Source organism: Malus sylvestris, chromosome 7, assembly GCF_916048215.2.
Source record: "Malus sylvestris chromosome 7, drMalSylv7.2, whole genome shotgun sequence".
NCBI classification, from domain to species: Eukaryota; Viridiplantae; Streptophyta; class Magnoliopsida; order Rosales; family Rosaceae; genus Malus; species Malus sylvestris.
This window is the reverse complement of record NC_062266.1, coordinates 2305681-2320932: the sequence shown is the minus strand read 5'-3', so window position 1 is coordinate 2320932 and position 15252 is coordinate 2305681. Positions and strand designations below refer to the sequence as shown.

Below are 15252 nucleotides of genomic sequence, written 5' to 3'. Positions count from 1 at the left end.
CAATAAAATGAAAATTGTAGCAACAGTGCCTCAACTAAAAATTCGTGACCATTAGTCCCTTTCACTCATCAAAATCTCCCGCTATGGTCTTTTTCATCAATTCCATTAGAACTACTATAAAAATAAGTCACGTGTCACACACGTGATGCTAAATGAAAGAGCAAATATGAAAAACCAACTTTAATCCAATTGGAGCAATGGTCCCTCAACTTTAACCCGATTGTAGCAATGATCCTTCCAACATGATTAATTTTGATGAAATTCTAATGGAGTTGACAAAAACCACTATAGTTGCACGTTTTGATAAGTTAAGGAACCAATGATCATAGACTTTTAATTAAGAGACCATTGCACCAATTTGGTTAAAGTTGAATGATCAATTCTACAGTTTTTTCTTCAATAAATTAAGGAGAAACGTGGGAGAAATAAACAGGACTGGTTCCGGATATCATATCTCGGAAAAAAAAGAAAAAGAAAAAACATATAAACAAGAGAATCAGTCAAAGAATCATTCAAAGTTGTCCATTTGCTGAGAACTGAGGGATTGATAGAAGCAGTAGCAGCTGATGGGCAGAAGTGTAGTGTTCCTTCGCCCATTCAAAGTGAGCCCAACAGGGTCCCAATACAAACACAAACCATTTGAAGTTCACGTGCCCCATGGACCCATCACTTTCCTCCCTCTCAATCTCAAACCAACGGCACCACGGCCAGAGGGCAGGCTTCAGTCTCCCTCATCCGATGCAACTAGATACGGTGATGTTCACATTATGACCACAATATGGATTCCAGGACACCAAACCTGAATCTGATCCGATCATTCATGTGACCAATAAACACGAATATGGGGGGTTCTGGAATACATTCCTGTCATCCGTTGCGTCGAGGCAGAAGCAATAACTCTTACTATAAATGGAAGAAATCATAAAAATTAGATTAGAAAATGTTAAAGAATGGTAAAAGGTGGGATTGTGGTTGCAACTGTTAGAAAAAAGTGCAAAGATTTGTGAGATCTTTCTTGTGACTTTTTCTCCCTTCAACTTGGCTTATGTGGTGTGTGTGATGACTACTCTCTTATAAACAAAAGACCCCAAAAAGAAGAACTAAAAAAAGAAAACCCTACAACTCTTCCACTCAAATTAGGCAGTCTCCAGACGGATTCTAACCGCTGAAGACGATAGGTTGACTCAGCCACCCAAACCCTTTCCCCCCCTTTAAATACCCTCCTCAACCATTTATTTCCTTGCCATTTGTACACCTCTCCTTTTTACTTTTACCCTTTTCTTGCTAAGAAACAACTCAAAACATTAAGCTCCTTTCACCTTCTGCTTCCTCCATCGCTTCTAACCGGGCAAAAAAAATGAGGTATCCACCCATTTACTTCCTCAAACAAATGAACATGCTTATCATCGAAGGCTTCATGGTCTTGCTCGTGAGCTGCTTAACCATTAGAACGAACCTTTGTTCTCCAAACACTCCTTCGTTGAAAACACTTCCCCTCCATGGGCATTTCGACTTCCATGAAGTTCACCATGCAGCTAGAGATTTCGGCAACAGATATCAGTTCCTCCCTGTGGCAGTGCTGCATCCAAAGACGGTTTCAGACATTGCTACTATAGTTAAGCATGTTTGGGACTTGGGTCCTCGTTCGGAGCTCACAGTTTCAGCTAGAGGCCATGGTCACTCGCTCCAGGGCCAGTCACAAGCCCACCGTGGAGTTGTCATCAATATGGAATCACTCAAAGGCCCTCAAATCCAGATTCACACCGGAAGTTCTCCATACGTAGATGCCTCTGGTGGTGAATTGTGGATAAATATCCTGCGTGAAAGCTTGAAATATGGGTTAGCGCCAAAATCATGGACCGACTACTTACATCTAACTATCGGTGGTACTCTGTCTAATGCTGGGATCAGTGGGCAGGCATTCCGGCATGGCCCGCAGATCAGCAATGTCCACCAGCTGGAAGTTGTTACAGGTTTGTTAAACTAAACCAGCGGGGAGGGCAAACATCCGTGGTGATGGTGATATATCACCACGGAAGACAAGACCAACGTCAAAGGTCAAACTTGCTCATGAAGCACGCCATTACTTTGACCTTGGTCTCATGAAAGATGATATAAACGAGTATCTATGAAATTTGTATATTGATCCCATACCATCAATTTTTACTAACAGATGAACTAAAAATGAGTGCAGGAAAGGGGGAGGTTGTAAATTGTTCAGAGGAGCAGAATGAAGACCTATTTCATAGTGTTCTTGGAGGGCTCGGTCAGTTTGGCATCATAACACGGGCAAGAATATTTCTGGAAGCAGCACCTGCAAGGGTAAAAGCCATGTATCATTGAGGCTAATGTGTCAAAACTTAAGCTTCCAGGTGGAGTACAAAGTGCCAGTTGCTAACCAAAATCTCCATTTTTGTGAACAGGTAAAATGGATTAGAGTCCTGTATTCGGATTTCACGGCATTTACCCAAGATCAGGAGCATCTAATGTCTGCAGAAAATACGTTCGACTACATCGAAGGATTCGTGATAATAAACAGGACCGGTCTGCTAAACAACTGGAGATCATCCTTCAATTCAAAGGACCCAGTTCAGGCCAGCCAGTTTAAGTCAGATGGAAAAACTCTCTTCTGCCTGGAATTGGCCAAATATTTCAACCTGGACAAGAAAGATTTAATAACCGAGGTAAGCCGCACAATGGCCTACGAGCAGTCTTTAATTCTAAGAAAGCAGGTGGAATTCGGTTGTAAGTTGACTATATAACTAACATCACACTCATACATCTCTTGCTGGCAATGGCATGCAGGAGGTTGATAACTCATTGTCTCAATTAAGCTATATCCGTTCAACGCTATTCGTGTCCGAAGTTGCATACATTGATTTCTTGGACAGGGTACATGTGTCTGAGATCAAATTACGCTCAAAAGATTTGTGGGACGTTCCACATCCATGGCTCAATCTTCTCATACCAAAAAGCAAAATTCACTCTTTTGCTAAAGAGGTCTTCGGCAATATCCTTACAGAAACAAGCAACGGCCCCGTCCTCATCTACCCAGCTAACAGATCAAAGTCAGTTACATCAAATGTGTCATTATCTCCAAAAGTCCCTCCTATGGCTTGTCTTAACAACTAATCTCTTAATTCCATTTTCAGGTGGGACAGCAGGACTTCTGTTGTCATACCGGAGGAAGATATTTTCTACTTAGTGGCATTCCTAACCTCTGCGGTTCCCTCGTCATCCGGAACTGATGGATTGGAACACATCCTAACTCAAAACAAAAGAATTTTAGAATTCTGTGAAACAGCCAAGCTTGGGGTCAAGCAATACCTACCCCATTACGCCACACAGGACGAATGGAAGGCCCACTTCGGTCCACGCTGGGAAGATTTCAAGCAGAGAAAATCTGCTTACGACCCTTTGGCAATACTTGCTCCTGGACAAAGAATATTTCAAAAGGCAATACCCTTCTCATGACAGCTGCGACATGTAAATATTATAAAAGAAGAGGCCCTAAAGGCATGTGGGGAAGTTCCTTAACCAAAAAGGTTATGAGCTACTTTATATCCACGAGCCTTATATGTGTGGCAGGGAGACTGCAAGCGCTTTAAGACAACGGGTAAAATAATTTTATACAAACTAGTAAGTCATAGTTGCAAAGGGACTGGAGAAACACCAGCTCCATAGAGGATGTAAATACTAACTCTTGTAAATATGGCTGAATAATATATGTCATCAATCCAGTTCATATCTCCGATCTCTTATCAAATAATTCCTCTCTCTAATGAAAAGAAATAAAATACTCAGAACAAAGCAGGGATCGATTCAGATGAAAGGAAAAACATAGAGAAATAAAAAGGAGAAAAGGACCCAGAAGAACAATTAACCTGTAGTTGCAATCTTCAACTTATTGCCTCCGTCACCTTGCAATATATTAATATCATATCTTGCTGCAATACATCCGCTAATCTAGGACAACACTAATTCATACGGAATTGTGGCAATAACTAACTCGGAAAGAGCTGGCAACTGCAACTGGTGGGAAGGGGCTTAGACCAACAAAGCATTCATTCAGATAATAAAATGATAATGTACAATATAAAATGACATTAAAGCAATTTCTTAAGCAATTTATTTGCATAGTCAGTAACTTCATTGGAATTTTTAGGCAGGAAATATGACATACAATGTGTGTGTGTGTGTCTGTTGTAGTAGCAAAAGGAAATTGATAGAGGTTACCCTTAGACTAGTACTGAACTGCGATAAACCTGATATATAACAGAATATCATAATGACTGAATTGAAGTATGGAACGCACAGAACAAATAAATTTACTGGTATTCACCCAACTAATTTGAAACAAAGATGCATAATCTTATCCTTCGTTTCCTTTTATTGGTTTTGGTTTTCTTGTTCTTCTCTTAAATTATAAGACTCACACAGCGTTGCAGGCCGGCATAGATCTCAAACAAAATCACTTTATCAGGATCATTTTTCTCTACAAAGTGAGAATTTCCAGTTTAATGGTCCCGCTAATCATATATAATATCCATGATTTTTCATTCATGTACATTCGAAGTCAACAGAAAAAAGGATCTATCAAGTAAGTGAATTAAAAAAAGGAGAACTCTTCCATCTTTGTCTCAGAAAGTTAGAAACGTATTCAGTTGTTCAAACAATTCATGTACCGTTTTAATCACTGTTGACTGTACAGCATAGTGATTTTAAAGTTCTTTGACACCAAGACCACCTTCATAATTACAAAATGCAGTGGTTGAGAATGGTTTCCTCTATTTCAAAAACCACTCAAAACACCAGTGACTCTCAGAAGACCAAAATAACCACAACATAAAGCGAAGCTTCAGCTTCACTCATGTTGTTGGACGCTAAGGACCTTTGCTTTTGAAGATGAATTTAAATCGTTCAAACTTCTCACAACGTTAGTCTGTTAAATAAAGAGAAGAGTTCAGTTATGAACACAAGTACTCTTTCCTTTTAAAGTACTCAAATATTGACAATATCACTGAATCCACTTTTCAATTATCTGTACAAACCACAGAATCTCAAGAACGATAACGCTAAGTACCTCACTTACCTTAAATAGAATATGGATGTCTCACTTAAAAACTTTGATAATTCTAATATTGCTTCTCCAGCGACTACAGAAAAAGCTGTTGGAAAATCTGACACAACAAAAAGGTCCATTTTCAGTCAAAAGCACCAAACTTCAAGCATTTCATCAGCGCCAATTGACCAGATATACCAATAAGCATAAAAATAACTAGTTATGAAAAGGATCTAACACATAAAAGAAACACTTGCATACGCATTTCAGAGCCACAAGTTTGTGGTCAAGGAGCAATTATTGCCCCATGAAGGGCACATAATACGTCAATGGAATGTGAGTGGTTAGGTTGCTTAGTGCACCAAATTGAAGTTGTACTTCACAGGGTTCTGTCAGACCTGATTCCCATAATGGTTGGATTGGAGATACAACACAACAACACAACAACACAACACAACACAACACAACACAACACAACAAAGCCTTTTCCCATTAGGTGGGGTCGACTGTAGGGGGATGCAACACGAAGACTTCCCAGGAGGTCACCCATCCTAGTACTACTCTCGCCCAGTTGGGATCCGGTGCATGTGAGTTAATATGATCACATCCCAAGGATTTGATGTAAGATAGGAATGCCGGTTGTCGATTACCTGACGCCCTCCCCCTCCTCCTTTATCCAGGCTTGGGACCGGCAATGTAAGATAAACTTACACAGGCAGAGTTTTGGATTGGAGATACCTTGGTATAAAAACAAAATACTTAATAGTACTAAGGGCCAATTTAACAGTACTAAGGGCCAGTTCGGTATTGTTGTGCTTTTATAAAAAAAATTGTTTATGCTGTGTCGTGAGAATACATAGCTACATGTTTAGTACAGGACATGTCGGAAAATACTATTTATTTGTCTGTTTGGCAAAAAGAGACAACTTTGACAAAAGAATTTAACCATAAAACAAAATATTGTGAACAAATATTGTGGGGGGATGCAACGCAAGGACTTCCCAGGAGGTCACCCATCCTAGTCCTACTCTCGCTCAGACTTACTTAACTTCGGAGTTCAGCTGGGATCCGGTGCATGTGAGTTGGTATGATCGCATCCCAAGGATTCGACGTAAGATAGGAGTGCCGATTGTCGACTACCTGACGCCCTCCCCCTTCTCCTTTATCCGGACTTGGGACCGGCAATGTAAGATAATAATACTAAGGGCCAATTTAACAGTACTAAGGGCCAGTTCGGTATTCTTTTGCTTTTATAAAAAAAATTGTTTTTGCTGTGTTGTGAGAATACACAGCTACATGTTTAGTAAAGGACATGTCGGAAAATGCTATTTATTTGTCTATTTGGCAAAAAGAGCCAACTTTGACAAAAGAATTTTAACCATAAAACAAAATATTGTGAAAAAATTACTTCAATGTATTGTAAACGGTAATATTTTGAATAGATGCCTACAATACCGTCAGCCAAATAATAGTTCCAACATAAACATCAGTAACCCGAAATTGTACAATACATTAGGTACTTGTATCAGACCAATTCACAAGAAGCCTCAAATAGCATAACAAGATAAGTTCACAAATATGATTTGTCTGTACGCTTTAATTACTCATGTTTGAGTTTACAAAATCACCACTTGTTTCAATATCTTAAACATTGGGATCCAAATGATCAGAGATTCATGTCGCCGGTTCCAAATGAAAGGCCTACAAGCATTTGGGACCTCTAAAGTATTTCTTGCCACTTTTATTGACAGAAGTTTAATACTTTTGGGATGGATCTGTGGGGCTTTCTTCTCCCATTATTTCCATAGGTAAGTTCTCCAATAACCAAGTGTGGCTTGTTGTATCTAGGATTGTTATGATCACTTACCTCTTTGAATTTAACAATATTCGACGCTTCGATGATCTGTGGTTCATGATCCCCCCCTAACCATATCTACTTATGACGTCTAGAAAGAGAAACATTGTCCAGAAAAACGAATCAATTAGTGAAGTTGTTAACTAATAAATCGTGATGTCAAGAACAAGACATGGCAACTCCAATGATTGACTTGAGATGAGCTGAAGAAACATGAAAAATTCTAGCAATAACAAGAAGAACGGATTGAAGTATGGGTTCGAACTCAAAGCTCGGCAATAAAAACCTCAAGAACATCAGGGCTAGCTACATATCCGAATAAAAGCCTCAGTGAATCAATTTTTTCAATTGGATCAATTTCAAGTGACAACAAAGAACCCTAGTCTAAATCTACTGCACCCAAATTAATTAACCCAAAAATAAAATCACAAAAACTAGACTGAAATATTGGGTTCAGTTACCTTGTCTCCCAAGGACAACTGGAGCGAGAGACCGACGGGAGAAGATGGGAGAGACGAACGACGGAACGAGAGGAAGGAGAAAGACAGGATATATGTCGTCATTTTCTAAAATAACTGAGGGTAATATAGGTAGTCCACTTTTTAGAGGACAAGGATTGTTTACCCTCCATTTTTCCAGAAAAAGAGTTTTTGTGTGGTCATGGTTAAGTCACGTTAACATTTTATATTATTTTTTTATAAAGATAATAAGACAAAAATAAATAGTAATATAAAATGTTGACGTGATTTAACCGTGACCACACAAACAGGAGGGTTTGAAAGGGCATGGAAAAATGGAAGACAGACAATCCTTATCCCTTTTTAAGAGCCGAAAGACTTACATAAACATTTCATCGTCTCCTAATTACTATCACTATCGTACGATAAGAATTAAATTCAAAACGTGCTATGTAAAATACGTCTCTAACCACTAACCACGCCGAGGTGAATCATTGGAAGGTGTAAAATCCTTTGAAATCTATCCTTTAAAAAAATTTATTAAAATCCCCTAAAATCCAAATTCACTACACCTGTAGGTTTCTCTCATTGGGAGGTGTAACAGACTGACCAACAGCAACCGCCAACAGTCTCCATTTCTGGACAACGTGAACGCGTAAGCTGCTGCCGCGTAGAAGGCAATTACGAGCACTGCCCGCTTGTTCTTCTTCCACTTTCTCGTTGCACACGCCAAAACCCACCTCAGCAAGTAGAGTACAGGAGTAGAGAGAGGAGGCCAAGCAAGTACATTTCACCCCACATTCTCGTTTCACACGCCAAAACCCACCTCAGCAAAGAAAACCCTTTGGCGTTTGTCGGCATAAGGAGTCAAATTTGACAGCTTTTTTGGGTGCGCGTTTGGATTTGGAGAGTGCCAATTAGAAGGAGCCAAAGCCAAGTCAGTCCACCTAACCGCGTCGGCAAACACAAAGCAGAGTTTGTTTCTTCTTCTTCTTTCCTTTCGCTTTGTTTGCGTTGATTGGTTTTGGTGGGCCTTGGATAGCTGCTGAACCTGCTGGCTGAGAGTTTGAAATGTTTTTGCTTTTCGTGTTGGAATACAAATCTTGTGTGGGGGTGATCTAAAACCCAATGATTTAAAACCCTTTTCGTTATTTGTTGAAATTTTGTAGAATCTGATTTGTCTTAGGGGAAAAGGAAGGTGGAAATTTCACAAAAGGGATGTTTAGATTTTGGCAGAAAACTCACCAAGAATTCTCATTTTTATTGCTAATTGAGGTGATTTGATGGTCTGAGCTGTGCAGTTGAGGGTGTTGTGAATCTAAATCCAAAATCAGAAGTGGGTTATTTCAAACTTTGTGTGTTTATTTGAATTTAGGGAGTTCGGTTTTGCAGCTTCGAAGAGCGAAGAGATCTTCTTGAGATTGGTTATTGACAGTTTGATTGTTGTTTCGTTTTTCGGAGAATATTAATATTGGAAGCATTTCTAGTGTCTGTGAGCATTTGTTCGTGTAATTGACTGTGCTAGTCTTAAGTTTCTTGGAGTGGAGTTTAGAAGAAAATGGCTGCGAGTACTGATGGAGTGACCGATAAGGTCTACTCAAATGGGTTGATTCACCACTCAAGTGACTCTGTTGAGGAGAAGCTTGATGAGCTTCGGCATCTAATGGGGAAAGCAGAAGGTGATCCACTTCGGATAGTTGGTGTCGGTGCAGGTGCTTGGGGAAGTGTATTTGTTGCTATGTTGCAAGACAGTTATGGTCATTTGAGAGATAAGGTCCTAATAAGAATATGGAGAAGGCCAGGAAGATCTGTGGATAGAGCCACGGCAGAACATTTATTTGAAGTGATCAATTCAAGGGAAGATGTACTGAGGAGACTGATTAGGCGGTGTGCGTACTTAAAGTATGTTGAGGCAAGATTAGGTGATCGGACACTTTTTGCAGATGAGTTACTGAAAGATGGGTTTTGTGTGAATATGATTGACACCCCTCTTTGCCCTATGAAGGTTGTCACAAATTTGCAGGAGGCTGTGTGGGATGCTGATATTGTGGTGAATGGGCTGCCATCAACAGAGACTCATGTTGTCTTTGAAGAAATTAGTAGGTATTGGAAAGAGAGAGTAACAATGCCAGTCATCATATCACTTTCTAAAGGTGTTGAAGCTGAATTGGAGCCTGAACCGCGCATAATTACTCCTACTCAAATTATCAATCGAGCAAGTAAGACTGATTCCATACTTTTCTTGAATTGTTGGCAATGCACTGGTAGCTAAGTTTCTGATACCTATTTTTTCCTTGTGCATTTCTTATTCTTGGTTGTTTTCTATCTGTTTCAACATTTCAGGTGCTCGTTGATGCTGATTTAGTTACCTAGTGTGTTATATAATTGTTTTAATGATCCCTGCCTTGAGTTGAAGGCCTTGAGATTCTTAGTGGGGGTTTCTTTCTGATTATAAAAGTGATCTTTAGTAATTGTTTTATGCAATTAGAGTGGTTGATACTTGATAAAATGGCTGTATGGTTATGATAGATATCCAATCAATTAATTTCTTGGTAAGCTTTTGATCCTGGCTATTCTCTTCTCTTAATTTAATTTGTACTGTTTTTGCAGCTGGTGTTCCCAATGAGAACATTCTCTACCTTGGAGGACCCAATATTGCCTCCGAGATTTACAACAATGAATATGCTAATGCTCGGATATGTGGAGCTGACAAGTGGAGAAAGCCCTTGGCCAAATTTTTAAGGCAGCCCCACTTTATAGTGTGGGACAATGGTGACCTTGTTACTCATGAAGTTATGGGTGGCTTAAAGAATGTCTATGCCATTGGAGCTGGTAAGATTTTGTTCTTCACATATCCTATTTGATAAACGTTAAGAGGTTTAGAACTTTTCTTGAATGAACCCTAAATGGTTGGACTGCATTGCAAATTAATGCATACTAGAATGACTAATTGTCTCAGGTGATGTAGTTTCATGAATTACAGAAGAGATGATAGTGAGAGAGAGACTACTTATGAACAAGGAATTGCAAGAGATGTAAATATAGATTATGCTAAACCATATCTCACTGTAGTTTTTGGCAAAGCTGAAATATTAGTAGGCTTTGATAATCAACCACAAGGTGCTGCATTTTTGTGGATAAAGCTCAGTTAGTCTTGAAATTGTTTCATTTATATGTGAGTGTGTGTGGTTGGAATTCTAAAATTATCTGCACTTCATTGATTGAAGGCTATAACAGAGTGACTGGGTCATGTTTAGGCTCCAAAAGTTCATTGAATGCCTCACTAATTGAAAGCATGAGTAGTTGGTGGTTCAATTTTACCTCTTGATTCAGTGTCATATAGACCTAAGTATGCATGTTAGATAAGGAAATTCTTATGGACCTCAAATATCCGCCTCTTTATTCAGTCCTGTGTTGTTGGAATTTTAAATTATCTGCACTTAATTACCTTCTTTAGTGGATCACATCACATGTCAATTGGAAGGTTGATATGTATCATCCTCGTCCCTTATGTTGCCCTGATGTATGTTAGTTATCTTTTTTATTTCGCGTACTAATGCTATCCTTATACAATGCGACAATTATAATCAATTGATTTTATCTCACTTTTAAGAATGTTTATTTGAAGGCTTTAATGTTTAATCAATACATTAATCTTTAAATCATCACTTAACAGGAATGGTAGCAGCATTAACCAACGAGAGCGCCACAAGCAAATCAGTATACTTTGCACATTGTACATCAGAGATGATTTTTATCACTCATCTGTTGGCAGAAGAACCAGAGAAGCTGGCAGGACCTTTGTTGGCTGACACGTATGTAACCCTGTTGAAAGGTCGTAATGCATGGTATGGGCAACAGCTGGCCAAAGGGGAGTTAAGCCTTGAAATGGGTGATAGCATAAAGGGCAAGGGAATGATTCAGGTAAGGTCTCAATCACCTTCATATTCGTGACTTCACAAGCATGATCTTTGCGTTGTATTATTGTTATTGTTTAAAGAAATATGGGCTTTGAACATGAACATAGAGAATTGACTAATAGGTTAACCTTTGTGAGGATTATAATGACAAGTCATAGCGATCACGAATCACATTCCAAAGAGTTATTTGATAAAATGATGTTCTGATGGCCGATAAATCATCAACATATTGGACCTTGCTGATTCTGCAGTTTAATGCTACATACAGTTGTCGCATGAAGGATCGCATCATATCATATCAAATATACAGTTTTTTCTGTCGTGTGACTGCTTTCTGTTGGATCTCTTGACGAAGAAAAGAAAAACTCTGTTTGGAGGTCTGCTGATGAGAATCCTACTTTTATCTTACAGGGTGTCTCTGCTGTGAAAGCATTTTTTGAGCTGCTAAGTCAGCCCTCTTTAAGTATCATACATCCCGATGAGAAGAAGCCCGTTGCCCCCGTTGAGCTTTGCCCTATCTTGAAGATGCTATATAGAATTCTCATAATAAGGTATTGCTTTTCGACATTCCAAATGAAATTAAGACAAATGCATTTTGACCAAGTTGGTTGAATTTAATGTGAATCTTACTAGAAGTGAATTTGATGTTGTCTCGTTATGTACATCTTTAGGGAGTTCCCGCCACAGGCTATTCTTCAAGCGTTAAGGGACGAGACCATGAACGACCCTCGGGACCTTATTGCAATCGCACAAACCCATGCTTTTTACAGGCCATCCCTTCTTGGTCAGCAGCTTTGATGTGAATTCTCTCTCCTTTGCATGTAATTTTATTAGTTCTCAAGCATGTAGCAAGAAGCACTGGCGTTGTGGTTTTGTATAGCAGTCTGCCGCGTGAATAATGTCTCAGGAGAACGCTTGGTTATCGGATGGTTTTTCCGATGGTGAATTTTGTTTTGGCAGTAAACCCAGAATTTAAGACCTCTCACTAACCATAGCATTAAATGATGATATTGGAAATATCGGCAGTTAAAAAACACGGAAATTTCGATGGAAATATCGGGATATTATCGATATCGATAAAAATTGAATAAAAACCACGGAAATTGTAAGAACTTTGCATGATGTTTATTTAGTCAATTATCTATTAGTTTATTATAAAAAATTGGAAGGAAATGCATTGCATGATGGATTTAACTGATTTAAGTTGATTATATAGTGAGCTGGTAAACATTGTGAGTGTAGAAAATATGTAGTAATTAATAAAAGAAGTTTAAACACACCATAATCATTTATATATAATGAATTAGTACAATATTTTACACTTTATACATTGCATAGTAAGATACATGAGTGACTTAGTACCATATAGAGCTTTTATCAAGGTTTAAAATATCGATGATATCAGAAATATTGGTAGTTCAAAAATACGGAAATTTCGATAGAAATATCGGAATAATATCGATATTTTAGACCTTGGACGTAGTTAAATTGGCTGACGGTATGTTTGTTTTTGCACCCAAATTCAGTACCCCTCTGTGGCTCTCTGTTAGGGCCGTAAATCGATTCGAAACAGTTGTTTGGCCCGTCAAAAAAATCCAACCTAGATTGGCTCGATTTTATGACAAGCCAACCTTGAACATTAGTATGTTTGGCTCTTAAAGCTCGTGAGTAGCTCGAAATTTTTTACGAAGGAGCTCGAAGTAAGGATTGAGCTCGGCTCAATCCTTCACGCTTGACACGTAATAAAATATGGTTTAAGGAAAACTAATGAAAATGACTTGAAGACTTTGAGTTTTAATGATAAGGACAAAATAAAGAGTAAAGTAAATAGTATCATGTTTGACTTTTTAGAATAAAAGTATGGTTTTTCGTTAAAGTGAACAGTACCGTGAACTTTTCGTTAAAATTCTCTAAAATATATGAAAAAAAAATATCATCCAGTCTTGATTAGACGTGGTGTAATCATATTATTTTATTTGCCTAATACGTATTTAGAGGCCCAAGTCAAACAAACTCAGCTAACAAAACAAGTTGGCGCCCAAAGAACCCTAAACATTCAAAAGCCAAAGTCCTATTGCCGAGTTGTTCATTGTTCCAAGTACTTATGTCTACTTCGAAAGGTTTACGCTTCTTACCTTAAAGTAGTGTGTTTGAAAGTTTTGGATAGAACTTTTTGGGGGCGTTTGTTTCACCTCCTTAGGAGGGACTGGACTGGACTGGACTACAGTCCCATGTTTGATAGGTGATGGGACTAAGTTAAGTGGGACTAAAGGGGACTCGTGTGGACTAAAGGCCTCCTTAAAGGTTCTTAGCGAGGCACTCCCCAAACCATGGGACTTGCTAAGACCGGTTTCTTCCTCCTCCCTGAGAGCCCTTCTGTGAGTTCTAGGCTTCTTCCTCCTCCCTGCGAGGGTTCTTCCACCACCAAAAAATGGCCAAATTTGTTCTATCACAAACTACAGCAAGCACATAACAAACGCAAAAATTCAATCTTTTCTCAGTTTTCCTACCAACCAAACAAAATTAAACCCAAAACCACATGAAATGAAAGAAATTAACCTCCAGAACTCCTCGACGGTAATGAAGGTGTAGATCGGGCCGATGGAGCTGCCCCAATCCTCCTGCTTGGACTTGGCGGACTTTGCGGCAGGGCTATTGAACCAGAAGGTCCAGGAGTGCTCCAGGGAGTGAGACTGCGGCGCAATTCCCTTCGAAGGCTTCGACGACGCCGAGTCTTGGTTGCCGACGATCTCTCCTTCTTCAGGCTCGTCGTCATCCTCCCTCGGCTTAGCGTTCGCCTCGGTCTTTAGAGGAATCACAATAGCAAAGAAAAGGAAAGGGAAAAAAAAAAGAACAAAAGGGGGTGATGAATGACGCTGTTTTGAGGGAGGAGAGAGTGGAAAGGAAAAGAAAAAGACGAAGAGAGGGAAAGGGTCGGAGCAAAATTAGGAAGAAATGGAGATGGGTGGTTTCAGAATGAAAAAGCAAATAGACAGTGGAAGTAATAAAATATTACTAAATATGTATTAAATAATATAAAATATTAATAAAATATAAATGAAAAAATATAATATTAGAATTTGTTGTTATCCTGTTGTTTAGTCCGACACTGCATCAAACGCTTCACTAAGACAGTCCAGCTTAGTCTAGTCTAACCCAGTCCAACTTAGTCCCTAAAGCTAGTCCAGTCCGAGATAGTCCGGTGCAACAAACGCACCCTTTATGTTTTATATGATCTATTATTGACATGTACTGCCATGTAACAAAATTGTTTACACAATCCAACCAACTTACAATAGAAAATAGCTCGAAATAGTTTGTGATTGGTATCGAGCTTGAACATATGAAGCTCGCTAGAGCTCGGCTCATATAAGTAGCGAGTCAAGCCTGAGCTCAATAATTGTTAAACCAGTGAAATTTAAGCACAATGATATTCAGTTCGACTCCCTCATTTAGAGCCCTCCTCTTTGTAATTTAAAACTTTAAATTAGATTATATTATCGATGTCTAACTACAATGATACGTCTCACTCAGTGGTACAGATATACATAATTAAACCGTTTGATTTTTCGGACCACTAAGTAATACTTTCAATGAAAGAAAAATTAAAGTATTGTTAATTAAATATAGAGAAAATTGTAGCAATGATCCTTATAACTTTAACCCAATTAGAGCAATTGTCTCCCAACTAAAAATTCATGACCATTGGTCTCTTAACTTATTAAAACGTGTAGCTATGATAATTGTCGTCAACTCCATTAGAATTCTTTCAAAATAACTCATGTTGAAAGAACGGTTACTCCAATTGGGTTAAAATGAGGGACTGTTGCTCCAGATGGGTTAAAGTGAGGAACTGTTGCTCCAATGAGGTTAAAGTTTAGAGACTATTTCTCTAATCGGGTTAAAGTTGAGGAATCATTGCTACAATTTTTTCCATTATTTGGTTTTCTATATTTG

General features: G+C 38.8%; 3 protein-coding genes, 1 long non-coding RNA gene and 1 other non-coding gene across 5 annotated transcripts; 2 read left to right on the top strand and 3 right to left on the bottom strand.

The window, feature by feature from the left end:
* Positions 1-751: 751 nt before the first annotated feature.
* On the top strand, positions 752-3747 carry LOC126628434 (cytokinin dehydrogenase 6-like). Its single transcript, XM_050298114.1, has 5 exons — positions 752-1973; positions 2195-2322; positions 2424-2684; positions 2806-3068; positions 3153-3747. The coding sequence occupies exons 1-5, from the start codon at positions 1358-1360 to the stop codon at positions 3472-3474; spliced, it is 1590 nt and encodes a 529-aa protein (XP_050154071.1). The 5' UTR covers positions 752-1357; the 3' UTR covers positions 3475-3747.
* An 887-nt stretch (positions 3748-4634) lies between these two features.
* Positions 4635-7563, bottom strand: LOC126628442 (uncharacterized). The gene is made up of 3 exons (XR_007625428.1): positions 7379-7563; positions 5093-5180; positions 4635-4942 (listed from the first exon to the last, which is right to left on the bottom strand). It is a non-coding gene; the product is annotated as an uncharacterized LOC126628442 (long non-coding RNA).
* On the bottom strand, positions 6043-6161 carry LOC126630843 (5S ribosomal RNA). The gene has a single exon (XR_007626125.1). It is a non-coding gene; the product is annotated as a 5S ribosomal RNA (ribosomal RNA).
* Positions 7564-7977: 414 nt separating the features above from the next.
* On the top strand, positions 7978-12280 carry LOC126628437 (probable glycerol-3-phosphate dehydrogenase [NAD(+)] 1, cytosolic). The gene is made up of 5 exons (XM_050298115.1): positions 7978-9594; positions 9986-10207; positions 11052-11299; positions 11707-11846; positions 11967-12280. The coding sequence occupies exons 1-5, from the start codon at positions 8934-8936 to the stop codon at positions 12091-12093; spliced, it is 1398 nt and encodes a 465-aa protein (XP_050154072.1). The 5' UTR covers positions 7978-8933; the 3' UTR covers positions 12094-12280.
* Positions 12281-13680: 1400 nt separating this feature from the next.
* LOC126628440 (uncharacterized) lies at positions 13681-14521 on the bottom strand. The gene is made up of 2 exons (XM_050298120.1): positions 13855-14521; positions 13681-13751 (listed from the first exon to the last, which is right to left on the bottom strand). Exons 1-2 carry the CDS (start codon positions 14069-14071, stop codon positions 13681-13683), a joined length of 288 nt encoding a protein of 95 aa, XP_050154077.1. The 5' UTR covers positions 14072-14521.
* Between the last annotated feature and the right edge of the window lie 731 nt (positions 14522-15252).

Bases quoted from the DNA above. Each gene is read 5' to 3' on its own strand.
- LOC126628440 (XM_050298120.1), bottom strand. From the start codon at position 14,071: ATGACGACGAGCCTGAAGAAGGAGAGATCGTCGGCAACCAAGACTCGG. The intron at 13,752-13,854 runs GTTAATTTCTTT...TGCTTGCTGTAG, and splicing joins ACCGTCGAGGAGTTCTGGAG to TTTGTGATAGAACAAATTTG.
- LOC126628437 (XM_050298115.1), top strand. From the start codon at position 8,934: ATGGCTGCGAGTACTGATGGAGTGACCGATAAGGTCTACTCAAATGGG. The intron at 9,595-9,985 runs GTAAGACTGATT...CTGTTTTTGCAG, and splicing joins TCAAATTATCAATCGAGCAA to CTGGTGTTCCCAATGAGAAC. The intron at 10,208-11,051 runs GTAAGATTTTGT...ATCACTTAACAG, and splicing joins TGTCTATGCCATTGGAGCTG to GAATGGTAGCAGCATTAACC.
- LOC126628434 (XM_050298114.1), top strand. From the start codon at position 1,358: ATGAGGTATCCACCCATTTACTTCCTCAAACAAATGAACATGCTTATC. The intron at 1,974-2,194 runs GTTTGTTAAACT...AAATGAGTGCAG, and splicing joins CCAGCTGGAAGTTGTTACAG to GAAAGGGGGAGGTTGTAAAT. The intron at 2,323-2,423 runs GTAAAAGCCATG...TTTTGTGAACAG, and splicing joins TGGAAGCAGCACCTGCAAGG to GTAAAATGGATTAGAGTCCT.